This window comes from Vidua macroura, chromosome 13, assembly GCF_024509145.1.
Source record: "Vidua macroura isolate BioBank_ID:100142 chromosome 13, ASM2450914v1, whole genome shotgun sequence".
NCBI classification, from domain to species: domain Eukaryota; kingdom Metazoa; phylum Chordata; class Aves; order Passeriformes; family Viduidae; genus Vidua; species Vidua macroura.
In genome coordinates, this window is record NC_071583.1 from 14,394,561 (window position 1) to 14,408,532 (window position 13,972).

The following is a 13,972-nucleotide window of genomic DNA, read 5'->3' on the forward strand; positions in this document are numbered from 1 at the left end:
GGGTGGGGAGGGAGGACTATTTTGTCTGGGAATCAGGCGGTTGCATCGTGGCTTTGCCCTGGGCTGCGGGTGGCTTTATCTGTGCAAGTTCAGCGAGGTTAAGTTCTTCAGCTTCCCTTTTTGGCTTTCTCAGCTGTGAAGGGATGGTGTGAGGCTCAGCTTAGCTCATCGTGAAATATATTCCATGAAGCCTGGGAGCTGGGGGCGTTGCAGAAAGACAAGGTTGTTCAAGGAGGTAGGAAGGGACAGGGAGGGTATTTATTCCACTCCTCCATTTTCCTCCTGGGGCCATTGATGTGACACCTGAGTTTGTCCTGGTGATTGAGGCTGTGGAAGAACAGCTAGAGATGCCTGCAATCCAAAGAGCAAGAGGAAGGGGTTGAGATTTGGAAGGGGCAGCTCAGACCTTGTCTCAGGTGACTGAGAGCCCCCATGTGCTGTGGACACCAGGCACTGCTACTCCTGCTCCATGGCTGTTGCTTTGGCTTTACTGCAAGCGGATTTCATGACAGGACTCGTGGGTGGGGACGTGTGTGAGAAGGCTGCAAACCACAAGCCTCCAGCTTGTCTGAACATTCTTATTGCAGAAGGGCAAGTACTCAAGTGAATGGTGGCCCAGGAGAGAAAGCCATCAAGGTGAGTTGGGAATGTCCATCTGGATGAAGAGCTCTCCAAGTTATCCATGGAAGAAGATCTGTCACCACAAGAGTCTCATGGCAGTAGAGCAGGTCACTCTAGGTTAGGACTTACTCTCCCTGTGAGCAGCATCACAAAGACACAAGTTCCAAAGAGGCTCTTTTTACCTGTGTGGTGTCCCTTGCAGGGTGGGAGGCTGCACTGCAGTGGGCTGCCTGGCTGAGACAGAACAACAGATGAACTTGGATGATATCCCTTTCCTGAAAGGCCCTGCCTTGACAGGAGACAGAGAAATTGCCACAGCTGCTGCTCTTGGCAGCCTTGCCAAGGCAACAGAGCAGGCAAAGTGATTTAGCATTGCTCCAGTCATCCGTGATGGCAGAGATCATTGCATCAACCCCTTCAGCATTGTGTTTAATGCTAAAGAAGCATCCTGTAAGGGCTGGGAGGAGTGTGTTGGTCCTTGGAGATCTGCTCTCTGAAGCAGAGGCAGCCTTCTCCAGCTGTGGTCCTCCTCTCCCACAGTCTCAACCTCCTCCTTTCGTGTGCAGCTGTTGACCCGTGTGCTCCTGTAGTGATGGAGTTCCTAGGAACTGGCACAGGAACCCAGGACTGGTTCCTCAGGAGAGGAGAGATTATGTGGATTTACACAGATTCCTTATTTTATGATGGAAATCCAGTGCTTGAGCTTTCAGAATGGTTAAAATCAAAGTCCCCTTCAGGAAGCTTGTGTGTGGCTGTGATGGGGAAGGAGGAGAAGAAAATAGGAGGTAGTGGGGTCGGGTAGGAGGAAGAGTGTGAGAACATTATTATGGAGCTCTGGGAAGCTGGTGAGTACCATCTCCCCAGCTGGCATTTTATCCATTGTGGGTACAGGAGCAAGGCAGAACGTGGGAAAGTGGAAAGCACTGAGTCTTTAAGAAAACTAATCTTTTTTAATGCAAAAGTTTCCTTTACTTCTGCAACTCTCTGCTCCAGGACTAATTACTAACAAATAACCATAACACCAGGGGGGACCCAAGCTGCATGAATTGCGTTAGTTTGCACCATCTGCTCTTTATTCTGCAGGTGACATTCCCGTAGTTGGGGGCAGTATGATCCATCCCTGGAAGCACATGGACTAATGCACCTGAACGTGTCTGGGCTGGCAGTTTTGTCCAAGGCTTGTCCTAACCCCACGCTGGGGGCTCTGACTGCCCGTGGCTACTTTCTGAGAGGCTTTATCTCGCTGGGACTTGCTACCTGGCTCGTCTCTGAAGATGATGGATGCTCCTTTGTGTGCTGCAGGATTTCTCTTGCAGCTCAAGTGGGTGCTGGAAGAGGAGAAGGTCCAGAGTGTGTCAGGGCCTCTAGCGAGGTAGGGCTGGAGCTTATTCCCTTTTACTGGAGAACAGGATGGAATTTCCATCCCAGGGAGGAGAAAAGTGTTTATGACTCTCGCAGTAACAGCCAGCTATGACCTGGAAGCCTGTGCCTGGTCCCTGCCAGCCCTCTTAGGGTGTTGGGATATCCTGAACCCACCAACTTCCCCGGGCTCGTTCCTTTACCTCTCAGTTTGTCTGTGCCTGGCAGCTGCCACTCTGCAGTTCCCGCCCTGGAGGAGCCATGGGAGCAGCTGGGTGGTTCGGCCCTGGGAAGCGCGGGCGGGCAAGGTGTAAATTGCATGGTGGGCTGCCTTCACTGAGGTGAAAATGAAAAACTCTCCCAAGCTATCAAGCCCGGTGTTGCACGGCTCCCACGGTCCAAATGCACTCCCACTACCTCTCACTGCTGCGGACAGGATCTTGGGGGCTGGTATTCTCCTGCCTGTCCTGGAGCCATGGCACTGCCACGTCAGCAGGGCGGTGTGTCCTAGTTGTAGGCAGGATGGGGGGCCTGGAGGGAAGGGGGAAATGTGCTGAGGGCAAGCAAGGATGCTGATGGTGTGGGAGGTGCTAATTGCCAGGCTCTGTATTCTGCTACCTGGAGGATTTGTTATCCTTTGGCGAGACATTGTTTTCCGCTGCCATAGTGCTAGTGGTGGCACTCGTTTTTCCTGCTGGCTGATGGAAACGGCCTTTTCTTGATTGCAATAATATCACCTTCTGTTTCTGAAACACCTCACAGCCCAGAGGATTTGAAAGTAAAGTGCACGTGCGTGGGAGCAGTCTCACCACCTCTGAAGTGTGAGTTTCTCCAGGCTGGGAAGCAGCAGCTGTTCCGCAGCCCTTGGCAGTGGCGCTGGTGCTGGCGGCTGTGCCGTGTGCTGGAGCTGGCTCCCGGTGCTGTCGCCCTGGGAGGCAGGGCCTGCCCGGCCCCATGTGTACCCTGCTGGAGCTGCAAGCTGAGATGTTGGGGTTTCCTTGATGTTTGAGGTATTACTGGTGTTAGCCATGTCTGCCTGCCTCTCCCTCCAGCAATTTGTCTTTCCTTCTGCCCAGCCATCTCTTGGGCTGATGGCTTTTCCTCAGCCTCTGGCTGCCCTTCATTGAACAGCCCTAAGCACCCAGGCTTCATCCCTGTCTCCCATTGTTAGGCTGTGGCTCAGCAGAGAGGACCAGAATCTGGGTTGGGTTTGAAGGGACATTTAAAGGTCATCCAATCCAGCCCCCCTGCTGTGGGCAGGGATGTCTTTCACTAGGGCAGGTTGCTTAAAGCTCCATCCAGCCTGACCTCGAGCACCTGGCTATGCCCAGGGATAGGACATCCACAGCTTCTCTGGGCAGCCTGTTCCAGTGCCTAACAACCTTCATCACAAGGCATTTTATGTCCAGTCTAAACTGATAGCTTTTGCTTTAAACCCACTGCCCCTTGCCCTGTCTCTACAGGCCCTGGTAAAAAATCTACATCTCTTACAAGCACACTTTATAGCTCCTCAAAGGCTTCTCCTCTCCAGGCTGAACAACCATAACTCTCTCAGCCTGTCTCCATAGCAGAGTTATTCCAACCCTTGGACTGTTTCTGTGGCCTCCTCTGGACCTGCCCTGGCATGTCTGTGGCTGTCTCATGGGGGCCCCAGAGCTGGAGGCATTATTCCAGGTGGGATGTAACAAGAGAAGAACTGAGGGGAAACATCCCCCTCAGGCTGCCATTCATGCCACTTATAGTACAGCCCAGGAGACACTTCACCCCAGGAGAAGGGGTGCCTCTATTTTTTTGCTTTCATCAGCTCAGATGGGTGACTTGGAGCAGTATCTAACCTCAAGGTGCTGTCTGAGCAAAGAGGAATGGAAACAGGGACATTCCCAGTCTGGGCTTGGGACAGAGGAATGGCCCAGCAAGGAATCAGTCTCCTGACTGAACAGGGAGAAGACCAAAGGTCTCTGAGTGCTGTGCAAATGAATTGCAAAGCCTCTCAGGACTACCTAGCACCCGTGTTCTAAGATAAGCAGGGATGACACACCGAGCATGGAGCGTGTGAGGAAGCGAGGAGGATGTGGCACACAGCACGCTCCCCCCAGTCCTAGCTGGTGGCTCAGTTTCAGCTTTTAATTTTAGCAACTGATTTAGGGCCGTTCAGCTCCACGCAGTTTTGTTGTTCCTTTAAAATCCCTGGGACTGAAGTGTCCGACTCCATCATTGAGAGATGGAGAGGATGGGTGCCTCCAGCTGTAAGGAAGGTGTGGGGGAGTTGTGTTGTCTGGCATGTGAGGGCAGGGCTGGTGGGTCACCCAGGGGTCTCCCCACACTCTCCCAGGTGCCAGCTGACTTGCTGGCACTGCCCAGAGCAGCACAGGCAAGGGGGGGCTTGTGGCAGTGAGGCTTGTGGCTGGCTGGGAGGATGCTGGTGAGCCCCCCCCAACAGGCAGCAATCCCCAGCGATGGTCACAAGCCCCCTGTGTGTTTGCACCCTCCATCTATTCCTTCTTTACATGTGGCAGCATAATAAACAGAAGGGACTGACCCAACTGCCTATGGAAAAACTCCTCATGTGGTTGGTGTTGCTCCAGTGTCACAGTAGGATGTGGATGGAACCAGCTCAGTGTGCCCTTCTGCTTCCCTGCAATGGCAGCAGCACATCGTGTCACAATGAGAACAAGGGTGAGCAGCAGTTCCAGGCACACTGTGCCAAAATGAAGTTTAGACAATCCCTGTGAACAACTCACAGCTTCTCCTTGAGTCTGGCCCTCCTGGCCACATGTCCATTGGCCCCTCTGGGAAGCTGTTCTCTCGACTGGCTCTGTGCAGAGAGCTGTCGATGCTTAGGCTGGACCCTGCACTATTGGCTTTCCCAGTGGCTCTGGGCAGGTGGCCAGGAGAGCAACTGGAGGCTGCCTGGTTTCCCTAAGGGAGAAGAGGGTTTGTATCTGCTGCTTGCTCCCCGTGGTTTTTCCAGTCTTGGCTGGGGTTCAACAGGCACGTTTTTCACGTGTTGCAGGCAGAAGGTGCTCTGGCAGGGATGGGTGACAGGCACAAGCAATGGCAGTGTTCCTATGGCACACAGGAGGCTGGAGCATGAAGTGGGCATCTCTGCAGTGGAACCAGGAGCTGCTGGGCAACACGAACAGCTCAGCCTCCAGCTCTGCTCCTACAGCATCAGTCCTGAAACAGGGACTCAGCGGGCTGGTGTGACTTAACCATCACCTTGTAAGTCATTCCAGGAGGTCACAGTAAGGAGTCAAGGGTGACAGGGAGCTTGTGGCATGACGTAGGGTGAGGACAGCAGCTGCCTCCCCACTGCCTTCCTGGCAACACTAGAAGTGTTCTGGGTTCAGCTGGATCCTGATTGCCAGCATGGTGAGGATCCAGAGAACATCTACAAGGCTCCTATGTGGTCTCCTGACAAGATGAATTCTTGCAGCAGTGGGAGATGAAGCAAATCCAGTTGGTGACATTTGAATTCCTGAGCAGTTGAACCTGGCAGAGTGACAAAGACAGTCCCCGCAATGCCCCAGCTCATCTTCTGCTTCCCAGCAGGTGCCGAGGGCCATGGTGTGACATGAGCACCCTGCCACCTACTTCTGCCTTTGCACAATTCTGCTGGGATTTTAATGACTGCAGGTCATGTCTTGGATACCTTGTCATGTCCTCTGTAGCCCTGGGACTGCCCTTGTACTCACCCAGGAAAGTGGGGGCATCTTCCTCCTGGGAGGCTGTGCCCAAGCCAGATCATGAGCAGACATTGTGACCTTATGGACAAGTAGGGGGAGGAAGATTTGTGCTGATGAATAGCTGGCACCTCCTGCTGCTGGAGAAGGTCTCCCAAAATGCTGGTCATTGCATAATCCTTTCTGATGCATGAGGCTAGGGGTGCTCCATTCCTAGCAGGATGAGAGTGACCTGGAGGAAATCCTACAGTCAGTACATGGTGGGAGGTGATATGGAACCCGAGGTTAAAGACTGGGTGAGATGCTGTTCCATCTGGGAAAGAGGAGTGCAAGAGTCTTCCCTTATGTAATGCCTTGCTCCCGAGAAGGTGGTGAGAAGCATCCCACCACGTTCCTCAGATGGGCTGAGAAGGAGTTGGCTTCACGGGAAGCAGTGGGTCTGATGTGGCAGGAGTATGCTGGAGCTGCTGTTCTGTCAGAACTGAACTTGTGGACTCTGGATGCACTTGTGTGTGTAGATGGGCTGTATGGATTATGTGCAATGAATCCCCTGTTTCAGGTGCCCAGAGGAGGGTCCTGGATAAAAATCAGCCCTGAATGCTGCGCTGCTGCCTCTGTCTTTGCTGGCCATAGGAAGGGAGAGCCCCTGGTGGAGTCTGAGGAGGGAGGTGGCACTGCATGACCTTGCAAAGGGACAAGTCCTCTTTCCTGTCCCACTTACTGGTCCTGTTGTCACAGCCAGCAGCCTGACACTCACAGTGTCCCACTGTTCACCTCTTGCTGAGCTCCTCCACCCGTGTGAGACTGCATTGAATTTGACTGGAGGGCTCTACCTTGCAAACTCCACGTTCCCATTGCTGCTCCATCTGTTGGCTTGGTAGCACAGCCAGCCAGGGGCTCCCTTCTCAGTGGCAGTGCAATACTGCCTGTTGAGCCTTTCTGTTGTTTTGCCATGTTGTTGAGCCTTTGCTAATTCGCTCTCTTCCCACACCTTTGCCTTTGGACTCTGCTCTCCAGTCTCTCTGGGTTGTTTCTTTTCATTGCAGTGTTTCTCTCCATGGGGATAATCCCAAACTCACTGTGTCACCAGCCTCTTTTTGCACTTTGCTGCAGTATTCTTGCCTGGCCTCTGCCTGCTTCCTAATCTCCTTTGGTATGATCGCAAGGCTGATCTCCCAGCCCCTTTAGAAGATCCCCTTATCCATTTCCATTGTCATGGCTCCCCACCTCACTGCCTCTGCCCATTTCTCAAGTCTTTATGCAGCCTCATCCCTTTGTTACAGGCAGGTCAAGACAGCATTCCCAACTGCAACCTCCCTGCTCCTTCTTGGGGACATTGTCCTTTCCTGAGCCCACCTGCCAGTGCTGAGCTCTGCAGCAGCCCTGCCAGAGGCTGGGTTCTCTGGGAAGAAGCGTAGAAGCAGAGGCCAGCTCACTAACCTGGTTTCCAGCTTAATTTGTACAGAAATAAACTAGCACACCCAGGCTTTGGTTTCCCTTAATTTCATTTTGGGAAAACCCCCGCATGAACTGGGAAGAAATCAGGTGTTGTAGCTGTCCCTAATGAGGCAGGCATGGGTATTGACAGTGAGTGTCCAGCCACTTCAGCATGGTCTCACTGACCTGGTCCCCAGCCATGGGCTTTGGGCTGGACCCCTGGGCTCTTCTGGCTTTGGGGACACAGAGCTGCTCCTGGCAGGGAGGAACATCCTTGTCTCTCTTATAGGATAATCTTGAGTGTGAAGCAGCATTTGGCTCAAGAGCCAGTCCTGCTCTTCATTCAGGTGTGCATTTCTATTCCTTTAAAAGCCAAGATTCCCTCATTTTGTATGGGTAGAGGGGGTGTTGTCTGTGTTTTGGGGGTGCCACTTCTGTGTCTGTGTAATTGTAAGTTGTAGCAGCCTAGAGTAGATTGTAGGGAGAGGGTATGTCCCAGATCTACTCTTTTGGAACTTTAGGAGGGGCTTTGGAAAGTCATCTTGGGATGTCTTGTAGGCCAGACTGGAGCCCTGAGGATTTAGACTGGTTGGAGACTTCACATGAAGTTAATGAGGATCTCTTTGCTCGAAGATCCTTTGAGTTGTCCTCATCTGCATGAAGTGGTGGAGGGCCAGCTGGATTTGTCCAAAAATCCCTGCAAATCCTGGAGATACCTATCTCTGGTGTGTGTTGCAGTAACCTAAAATAAGGAGCTGAGCTGGAGGTTGGTGGATGGTCTTGTGGTTGGTAGAGCAAAGGGCAGAGTGGCGGGAGGGCTCTTGTCTGCGTTGTTGCTGAAAAAGCAGGAGTGATATGAGCCGCCTCTGCTCTGCTGCTAAAAACAACCCAGCTTGTTTTTATTTAATGCAGTTTTGATCTGCAGGCCCCAGTGTTTCACCTGCTTGCAAGTGGGAAGTCCAAACTCCAAGTGCCTTGGAAGCCCGCCTGCGTCCCTGCATGTCCCTGCAGCACTGGGATAGGAAATGTGGTTCCTCCTCAGCTGGAGGAGGGACTGCTGAAATTCAGGCTGGAAGGCATTGGGATGGGACAGATGAAGCTTCTGTTGGGGTCATGTTTCTGCCACTGAGGTGTTTCTGGGTAAACTGGGCCTCTGCACTGCCAGATTCTGCAGGCTTTCCCAGGAAAATGGACCCAAAAACTGCTCATGTGGGATTTCTGCCTGTATTTCTTGTGCAGCATCCTGGCAGCATGGAGGTGGCTCTTCAGGTAGTACAAGTGCCAGCAGGGGAGAGGGTCAGTGTTGGCTCATGTCTGTTGTGGATCCTGCCTGGTGCCAGCATTAATCTGGGAAATAAATGATTCTTAAATCACATTGGTCCACCCCCAGGGCTAAAGGGAGTCAGGCTTTTGTAAGGTCATGATTGATGTGTCCATAGAGCTCATTCTTGGTGTGGGGCCAGCTCTGGCAACAGAGAGCCCCAGAGGGATGTGGACCCTGCTGGAGGATGTGCAAACAAGCCACCCCAGCGGGCCATGACAGAGGAGAATAGTTGAGGCAGGGAGGAAAATCACTGGGTCAGGGAAGAAGAAGATAATCAGGCCAAGAGGGAGGAAGAGAATAGCTGGGGCAGGGAGGAGGAGGAGGAGGAGGAGGATGATAATCAAGGTGGTTGCAGGGTTAAATAAAAGCTGTCAGTGATTTGAAAAGGGGAAAGAAAGAAACAGAAAACCCGCTGAAGAGACACTCTCCTTTCTCACCCGGCTTGTAATCAGCCGCCCCCTCTGCCAGCGAGCAGCTGGCGGGCGGGCGGGCGAGGAGGGGGTGGCAAGAGGGGTCCAGCTGCTCCTCAGCCCGGCCTCGGCACCCCAGGAGTCCCCACAGCCCCAGCTCAGCACGGGCTGCACGGCCCGGGGGACATGCCCCTGTCATGGGTCCCTGACAGCCTGGGGGTCTGAGGTCTTGAAGAGCACTGCCAGGGGGAGGTGGGGTGAGGAAAAGGAGGAGAGGGACTTGTCTGAAATGCCAGGGATTCATCTTCCACTCCCCCTGCCCTTGCTGTTCTTAAAGGAGCTGCTTGAGCTGTCGGCTCTGGATTATATTAATTAGCAGAGAAGTGCTGTGCCTGCTCATGGGGCTGTGCTGTTTGTGGGGCTGCCAGCAGGAACTGGAGATCTGGCAGGTCTGTGTGAAGCAGCTGCCTGGCTCCCCAAAACCCCTCGCTCCAGCCCAAAATAAGCACATCGAAACCAAGTGAGCTGGGGGTCTTCAGCATCTCCTCCTGGAGCCCAGCTGGCTGCTTACCTTCTGGGCCAAACCTGCCTGCCCTGATACCTGGGGCTGGTATGGTAGGGAAAGCAGCACCATGGTTTTGGGATGGCACCCTCTGCTCCTCACTAGGCCTCCACGCCTGTGGGCAGAGAGGACCAGGCTGACCTGGCCGGGCTGACAGGTCAGTGTGGTGGGGGAGCTGCTGGGGTGGGGGGCGAGGGCACATCCCTGCCCATGGCTACTTTGTGTCTTCCAGGAGAGGAAGCTGTGTGCCCACCCCCGGATCGAGATCTACAAGCAGGACCGCATCTACTTCGTGTGTCCCCTTGCCCGCCAAGGGGACTTCTACGTGCCTGAAATGAAAGAACTGGAGAGGAAGAGCAGGGCTGCTGCAGCTGTGGCCGAGGACGCCCAGACAGACATCACAGGTATCCCTGGCTTGTGCACAGGCTCCATCTTCAATCACCCTCACAGAGATGGAGTCCTGGTATTCCCAGTCCTGCTGCCTGAGCAGAGAGGGACTGACCTGTCCCCACCTGGTAACCAACCACCAAGTCTCAGCACACCTCTTCCCTCACCCTGTGCTGATCCCCAAGGATCTGAGATGACATCCCCTGAGATACCATGGCATGCCTCAAGGACCACGCAGGAACCCTTGCAGTTTTGGGTTAAGCCACTGGCCCACTGTTGTCAGTGCAGAGCTGGATCTCACAGCTTTTAGTTGCAGCTGGGCTTGTTTTTCTCTTTGTCATATACATCTTCCTTGATCTCATCTTCATCTGTTACATATTGGGATTGCAAAGAGCTTAAATACCAGGTTGCTGTAGCTCGTGGTGGAGTTGCCTGAGAGCATCTGCTCAGCAAGATTTGTTGGAGCCTGGATGTATTCACACAGGAAGGGACCACAATGGCTGTAGGCGCAGAACAGCAGTGCTATAGTAACCCAAAATGCTAGTTGCCTTCAGCAGCCCACATGCTCCCGTGCCTGAGACATGTAGGAGCTGGCTATCCAAGCATTCCCAGGCACTGGACAGCACATCCGAGCCGGCTGCTGGCAGGGGCAGCCACCTCCCCCTGCCCCACGGGTCGCCCACGCTTGTGTAATGGGCATGAAAAAACCATGAGGGCTGTGCTCGCCTCGCGGGCAGTTGGGTCATTTGCTTGAGCTCATCTTCAGGTTTGGGTCGCTTTAATTCTTAATCGCATAAAAGCAAGCCTGGGAATTGCTTTCTGGGAGCTCTGTCCATTTAGCCTTGCAATGAGGAGTCTAATTGGAGCTGTTTCTCAGCACTTCCAGGGCCCATGTTAGCACGGTGCTCACTTGGCTCTTCTCCTCTTTGTCTGCTTTGTGTTGGGGCACCAGCCCCCTTGGCCAGAGGTGCCCCAAAGCCCACTTGCTCTGACAGCTTCCTACAGTCCTTCTCCCTTGGTTTTGGAGAGGGGTGGCAGGACCCATGGGAGCAAAAGCAGCTTGAGGGTGGTGCTTTCATAGCTGCCTGTGCTCCTCTCTGCCCTGCTCAGGGAGTGCACGATCCCACAGTACTGCCAGGGGTGCTCGGAGCAGCCACTGCCCTGTGCCCTGGCTGTCTTGGTGCTTTCCCTGGGGTGCCACTGCCAGCATGCCCACGGTGGGGGAGTCCTCTGCCCTGCTGGAAGAAGGGTAGGAAGGTCTTCCCAGTTTTAGAAGGCAAATGACATTGGACTTTCTCACTCTGGGCTGGGGTCTCCAGCAGCAGCTCTGGGCCAGCTCCCCCACCACCCCTTTCCTTCCAGGCATGAACTTTTGTCAGTGCAATCTGATGCAGTGCCATCTGCTGAGTCTGCACAAAACCAACTTAAAATAATAATAACTGTGAGGTTGGCCCTGTGAGTTGGGCTTGGATGTTGCACTGTGATTGTCACTGCTGGGCACTGTGGCAGAACCACATCTGATGGGGTGTCACATCCTTGCTCTGGCTGAGGATGTAGCAAGCCTATGGGTGGCTTGTGCAGCTCCTGCCTGAGGGCTTTGGTGGTCCCATGAAGGTTACACCTTATGGAGTGAGACTGGTTCTCCCTTCCCAACGATTTTATGTTGGGATCTGTGCAACCACCTCTGAGTTGGAGAAAGAGAAACCTCTTTTCCATCCTTTTTATCCTTCTTCCTTGGGCAGTCCCTCTAGAAGCAAGCTCCAGTTAGTCACAGCCCCTTCACATGAATGATGGACATGAGATCTTGATGACCCAGCAGATCCCAGGATGTCTATGACAGTTTTCAAGCTTTCCTCTGCCAGCTGGATGGTGGGCATAGTAATGTCCCCATCTACCTGTCAGCATGATCTCTGCTCAACCCCAGGTACTTGTATTTGGGTTATTTCTTGATCCTTCTCAGGTTTGAGTAGATGTTTCAAGTGATTCTACTCTGCTGGAGGCTCAGAAAGTGCTCCTGGGACAGTGGGGGCAGGTGGCAGTCCCTGATGGTGGCTGTCAGCTCCTCTGGCTGTGCCTGAGCTGCACAAATCCAGGTGTAGGGCTTTAATACCCAGTTGCCTCAATGGATAAGTGGAGACTGGGAAGGTTCTGAGCCCCATTTCCTCTCCCAAAGGCAGCTGAGGCTGCTCTGTGCGCAGAAGCTTTGGGCTGTCTGTCATGATGGGGCAGCAGTAGAAGCCTCCTCTTTCCCCCTCCCAAAACACTGAAATAAGGGCATTGAATGTGATTTCAGCATGGACATCATGTAGAGTAACGCTCTGTGTGAGCACACCACTGGTCGGTCACAGCTCAAGAAACTCCCCACCCCCACCAGCAGCTGGATTATGCTTTCTTTGAATTAAAGACTTGGGAAGTTCCAAGTGGAAGGTGTTTCCATTTCTCCTCACCTGCCATTGTGGCTGGTGCCAGATGATACCAAGTGACTTGAAAAGTGTAAGAAGAGCTTGGATTTGTTTTCTTGAGCCTCCTGACCTTGGACCAGTCTCTCCATTTAGGCTGTCATCTGCTGTCCTTGCTCCTGAGCTCACCCTGTGAGGTGTTGTGTGCCTGTGGCTACAAGCAAAGCCAGTGGCCACAAAGGCTGTGGGTCATGGTCCAGAGTCTCTGCTTTCTGCTGCTGCTCTGCACAGAGCAGAGTGCTGGCAGCTTTGCTGAGGACAGACACACTCAACACACAAGGAAGGGGCCAGGGCCTGTGGCTGCTTCTGCACCAATTCCATCCCTTCTTCGCTATGGTCAGGGTCATTGGAAAGACAGGAAGCATTTTAGGAAGGCGGCTGATGGGTCTCCAGGGGGCCAGTGTCAATCACCATCAGTTGTTTTGTACTTAATTGTTTTCTGGGGCTTTGGCTCGGCGGGTCCTCGCTGCCGGCTCCCTCCCAGCAGCGCTCTGCAGCGTGACCCCGCTGCTGCGCGTGGAAGGTGAAAGCAAACAAAAACAGCCTTTCCACACGGGCTGCTGGCATGAACACAGATGGTTCCCGAGCATGTGGCTCTGCCCAGAATCTCAGGTGCTCATTTTCCTGGGGCACAGTCTGTCCCACGGCATTCAGGTACAACTGATGGCATCACACGCTGAGCTCCAGTGCCACAGAGGAGCAACTTTCTTGGTGTGTTCTGCCTCATCCTTGCTTGCTTTCATCCTTCAAAGAGCCCTGCCTGTTCCTACCTGCCTCTACATCCTGGGAAGGGCTCCATTCCCTCCCCTGGTGGCTTGTGTGCGAGTTTCAGCAGTCATGGACGAGTGTGCCCCTGGCAGCACACTGTATTTAGAGGTGATGGATATTTAATGGAATGAAGGGAAGGAAAGGGCCCAGGAGCACCAGGAGTGGAGCACTGCTCAGGCATCAGTGTTGCACAGGGGTGGTGCAGGAGGAGAGCCTGCCCTCATTCTGGATTTGGGAATGTCAATACCTGGTATGGCACAGGGCTGAACTGTTTGGGGAGCCAGCTCCCCACAGTCTTGTTGGCAGTGTGGGATGAGTGGTTCCTGTTGCACTCATCCCTGGCTGGCCTCTTGGAGTTGGCTGCTTGATATCCCTTCTTCCTAGGTGGCACTGGCTTTTGGAGGACTCCTCATCACCCTATCATGGCTTCACCCCAGGCTGTGCCTCTGTTTCCCAAATGCAAACTCCTGGGTCCCATGTCCCTACTGAATGAGGGTGCAGTGGGATGGCTATGCCATCCTTGAGGGAGCAAGGTCAAGGGCAAGTTTCAACAGAGGATGGCTGCTACCTTGCAATGTGCCAGAGGGAAAAGCAGAGATCATGCTGACAGGCAGGTGGGGACATTACTGTGCCCACCCTCCAGCATTGGATCAGAGTGTTGGGCTGGTGCCTGGTGTAAGGACCAGCCTTGGGAAGGTGGATGCAAGGAATGGGCAGTGGGTCATGGGAGGACCAAAAAAGGTGTGTGGGGACGGATGGACCAGTGGGTGTAACAGCTGCTGGAAGTGCGTGCCTGTGAGATGAGAGCTGCATCCCTGCTTGCCCTCCCACAGGGCTTTGGTTGCCCTCTCGGAGCCCCTTGCACTGCCTTCCTGGCCTCCCTGGTAGGACAGCTGGGTGTTCCTGCCACATTCCCATGTCAGAGCTGACCCCAATGGTCCCTGGCAGCAGCAGCTCTGTTG

At 53.8% G+C, this 13,972-nt stretch overlaps 2 protein-coding genes and 1 long non-coding RNA gene across 4 annotated transcripts in view; 2 read left to right on the plus strand and 1 right to left on the minus strand.

Annotated features, from left to right (window-relative positions):
• Positions 1 to 13,972, plus strand: part of TEX264 (testis expressed 264, ER-phagy receptor) — a 39,420-nt gene that overhangs the window by 21,896 nt on the left and 3,552 nt on the right. The window contains exon 5 of the mRNA XM_053989206.1: positions 9,629 to 9,800. Within this exon, the coding sequence (XP_053845181.1) occupies positions 9,629 to 9,800 (172 nt within the window). The remainder of the gene's footprint in view (positions 1 to 9,628; positions 9,801 to 13,972) is intronic.
• Positions 1,698 to 4,802, minus strand: LOC128813834 (uncharacterized). 2 transcript variants are annotated; one of them, XM_053989207.1, is made up of 4 exons: positions 4,722 to 4,802; positions 4,520 to 4,615; positions 2,184 to 2,511; positions 1,698 to 1,949 (listed from the first exon to the last, which is right to left on the minus strand). In XM_053989207.1, exons 1-4 carry the CDS (start codon positions 4,759 to 4,761, stop codon positions 1,757 to 1,759), a joined length of 657 nt encoding a protein of 218 aa, XP_053845182.1. In that variant the 5' UTR covers positions 4,762 to 4,802; the 3' UTR covers positions 1,698 to 1,756. The 2 variants fall into 2 exon arrangements, 1 of the variants encoding a protein (XP_053845182.1); XR_008439194.1 differs by lacking the exon at positions 4,722 to 4,802 and having other exon boundaries at positions 2,184 to 4,224; positions 4,520 to 4,614.
• Positions 5,251 to 7,148, plus strand: LOC128813835 (uncharacterized). Its single transcript, XR_008439195.1, has 2 exons — positions 5,251 to 5,352; positions 6,947 to 7,148. It is a non-coding gene; the product is annotated as an uncharacterized LOC128813835 (long non-coding RNA).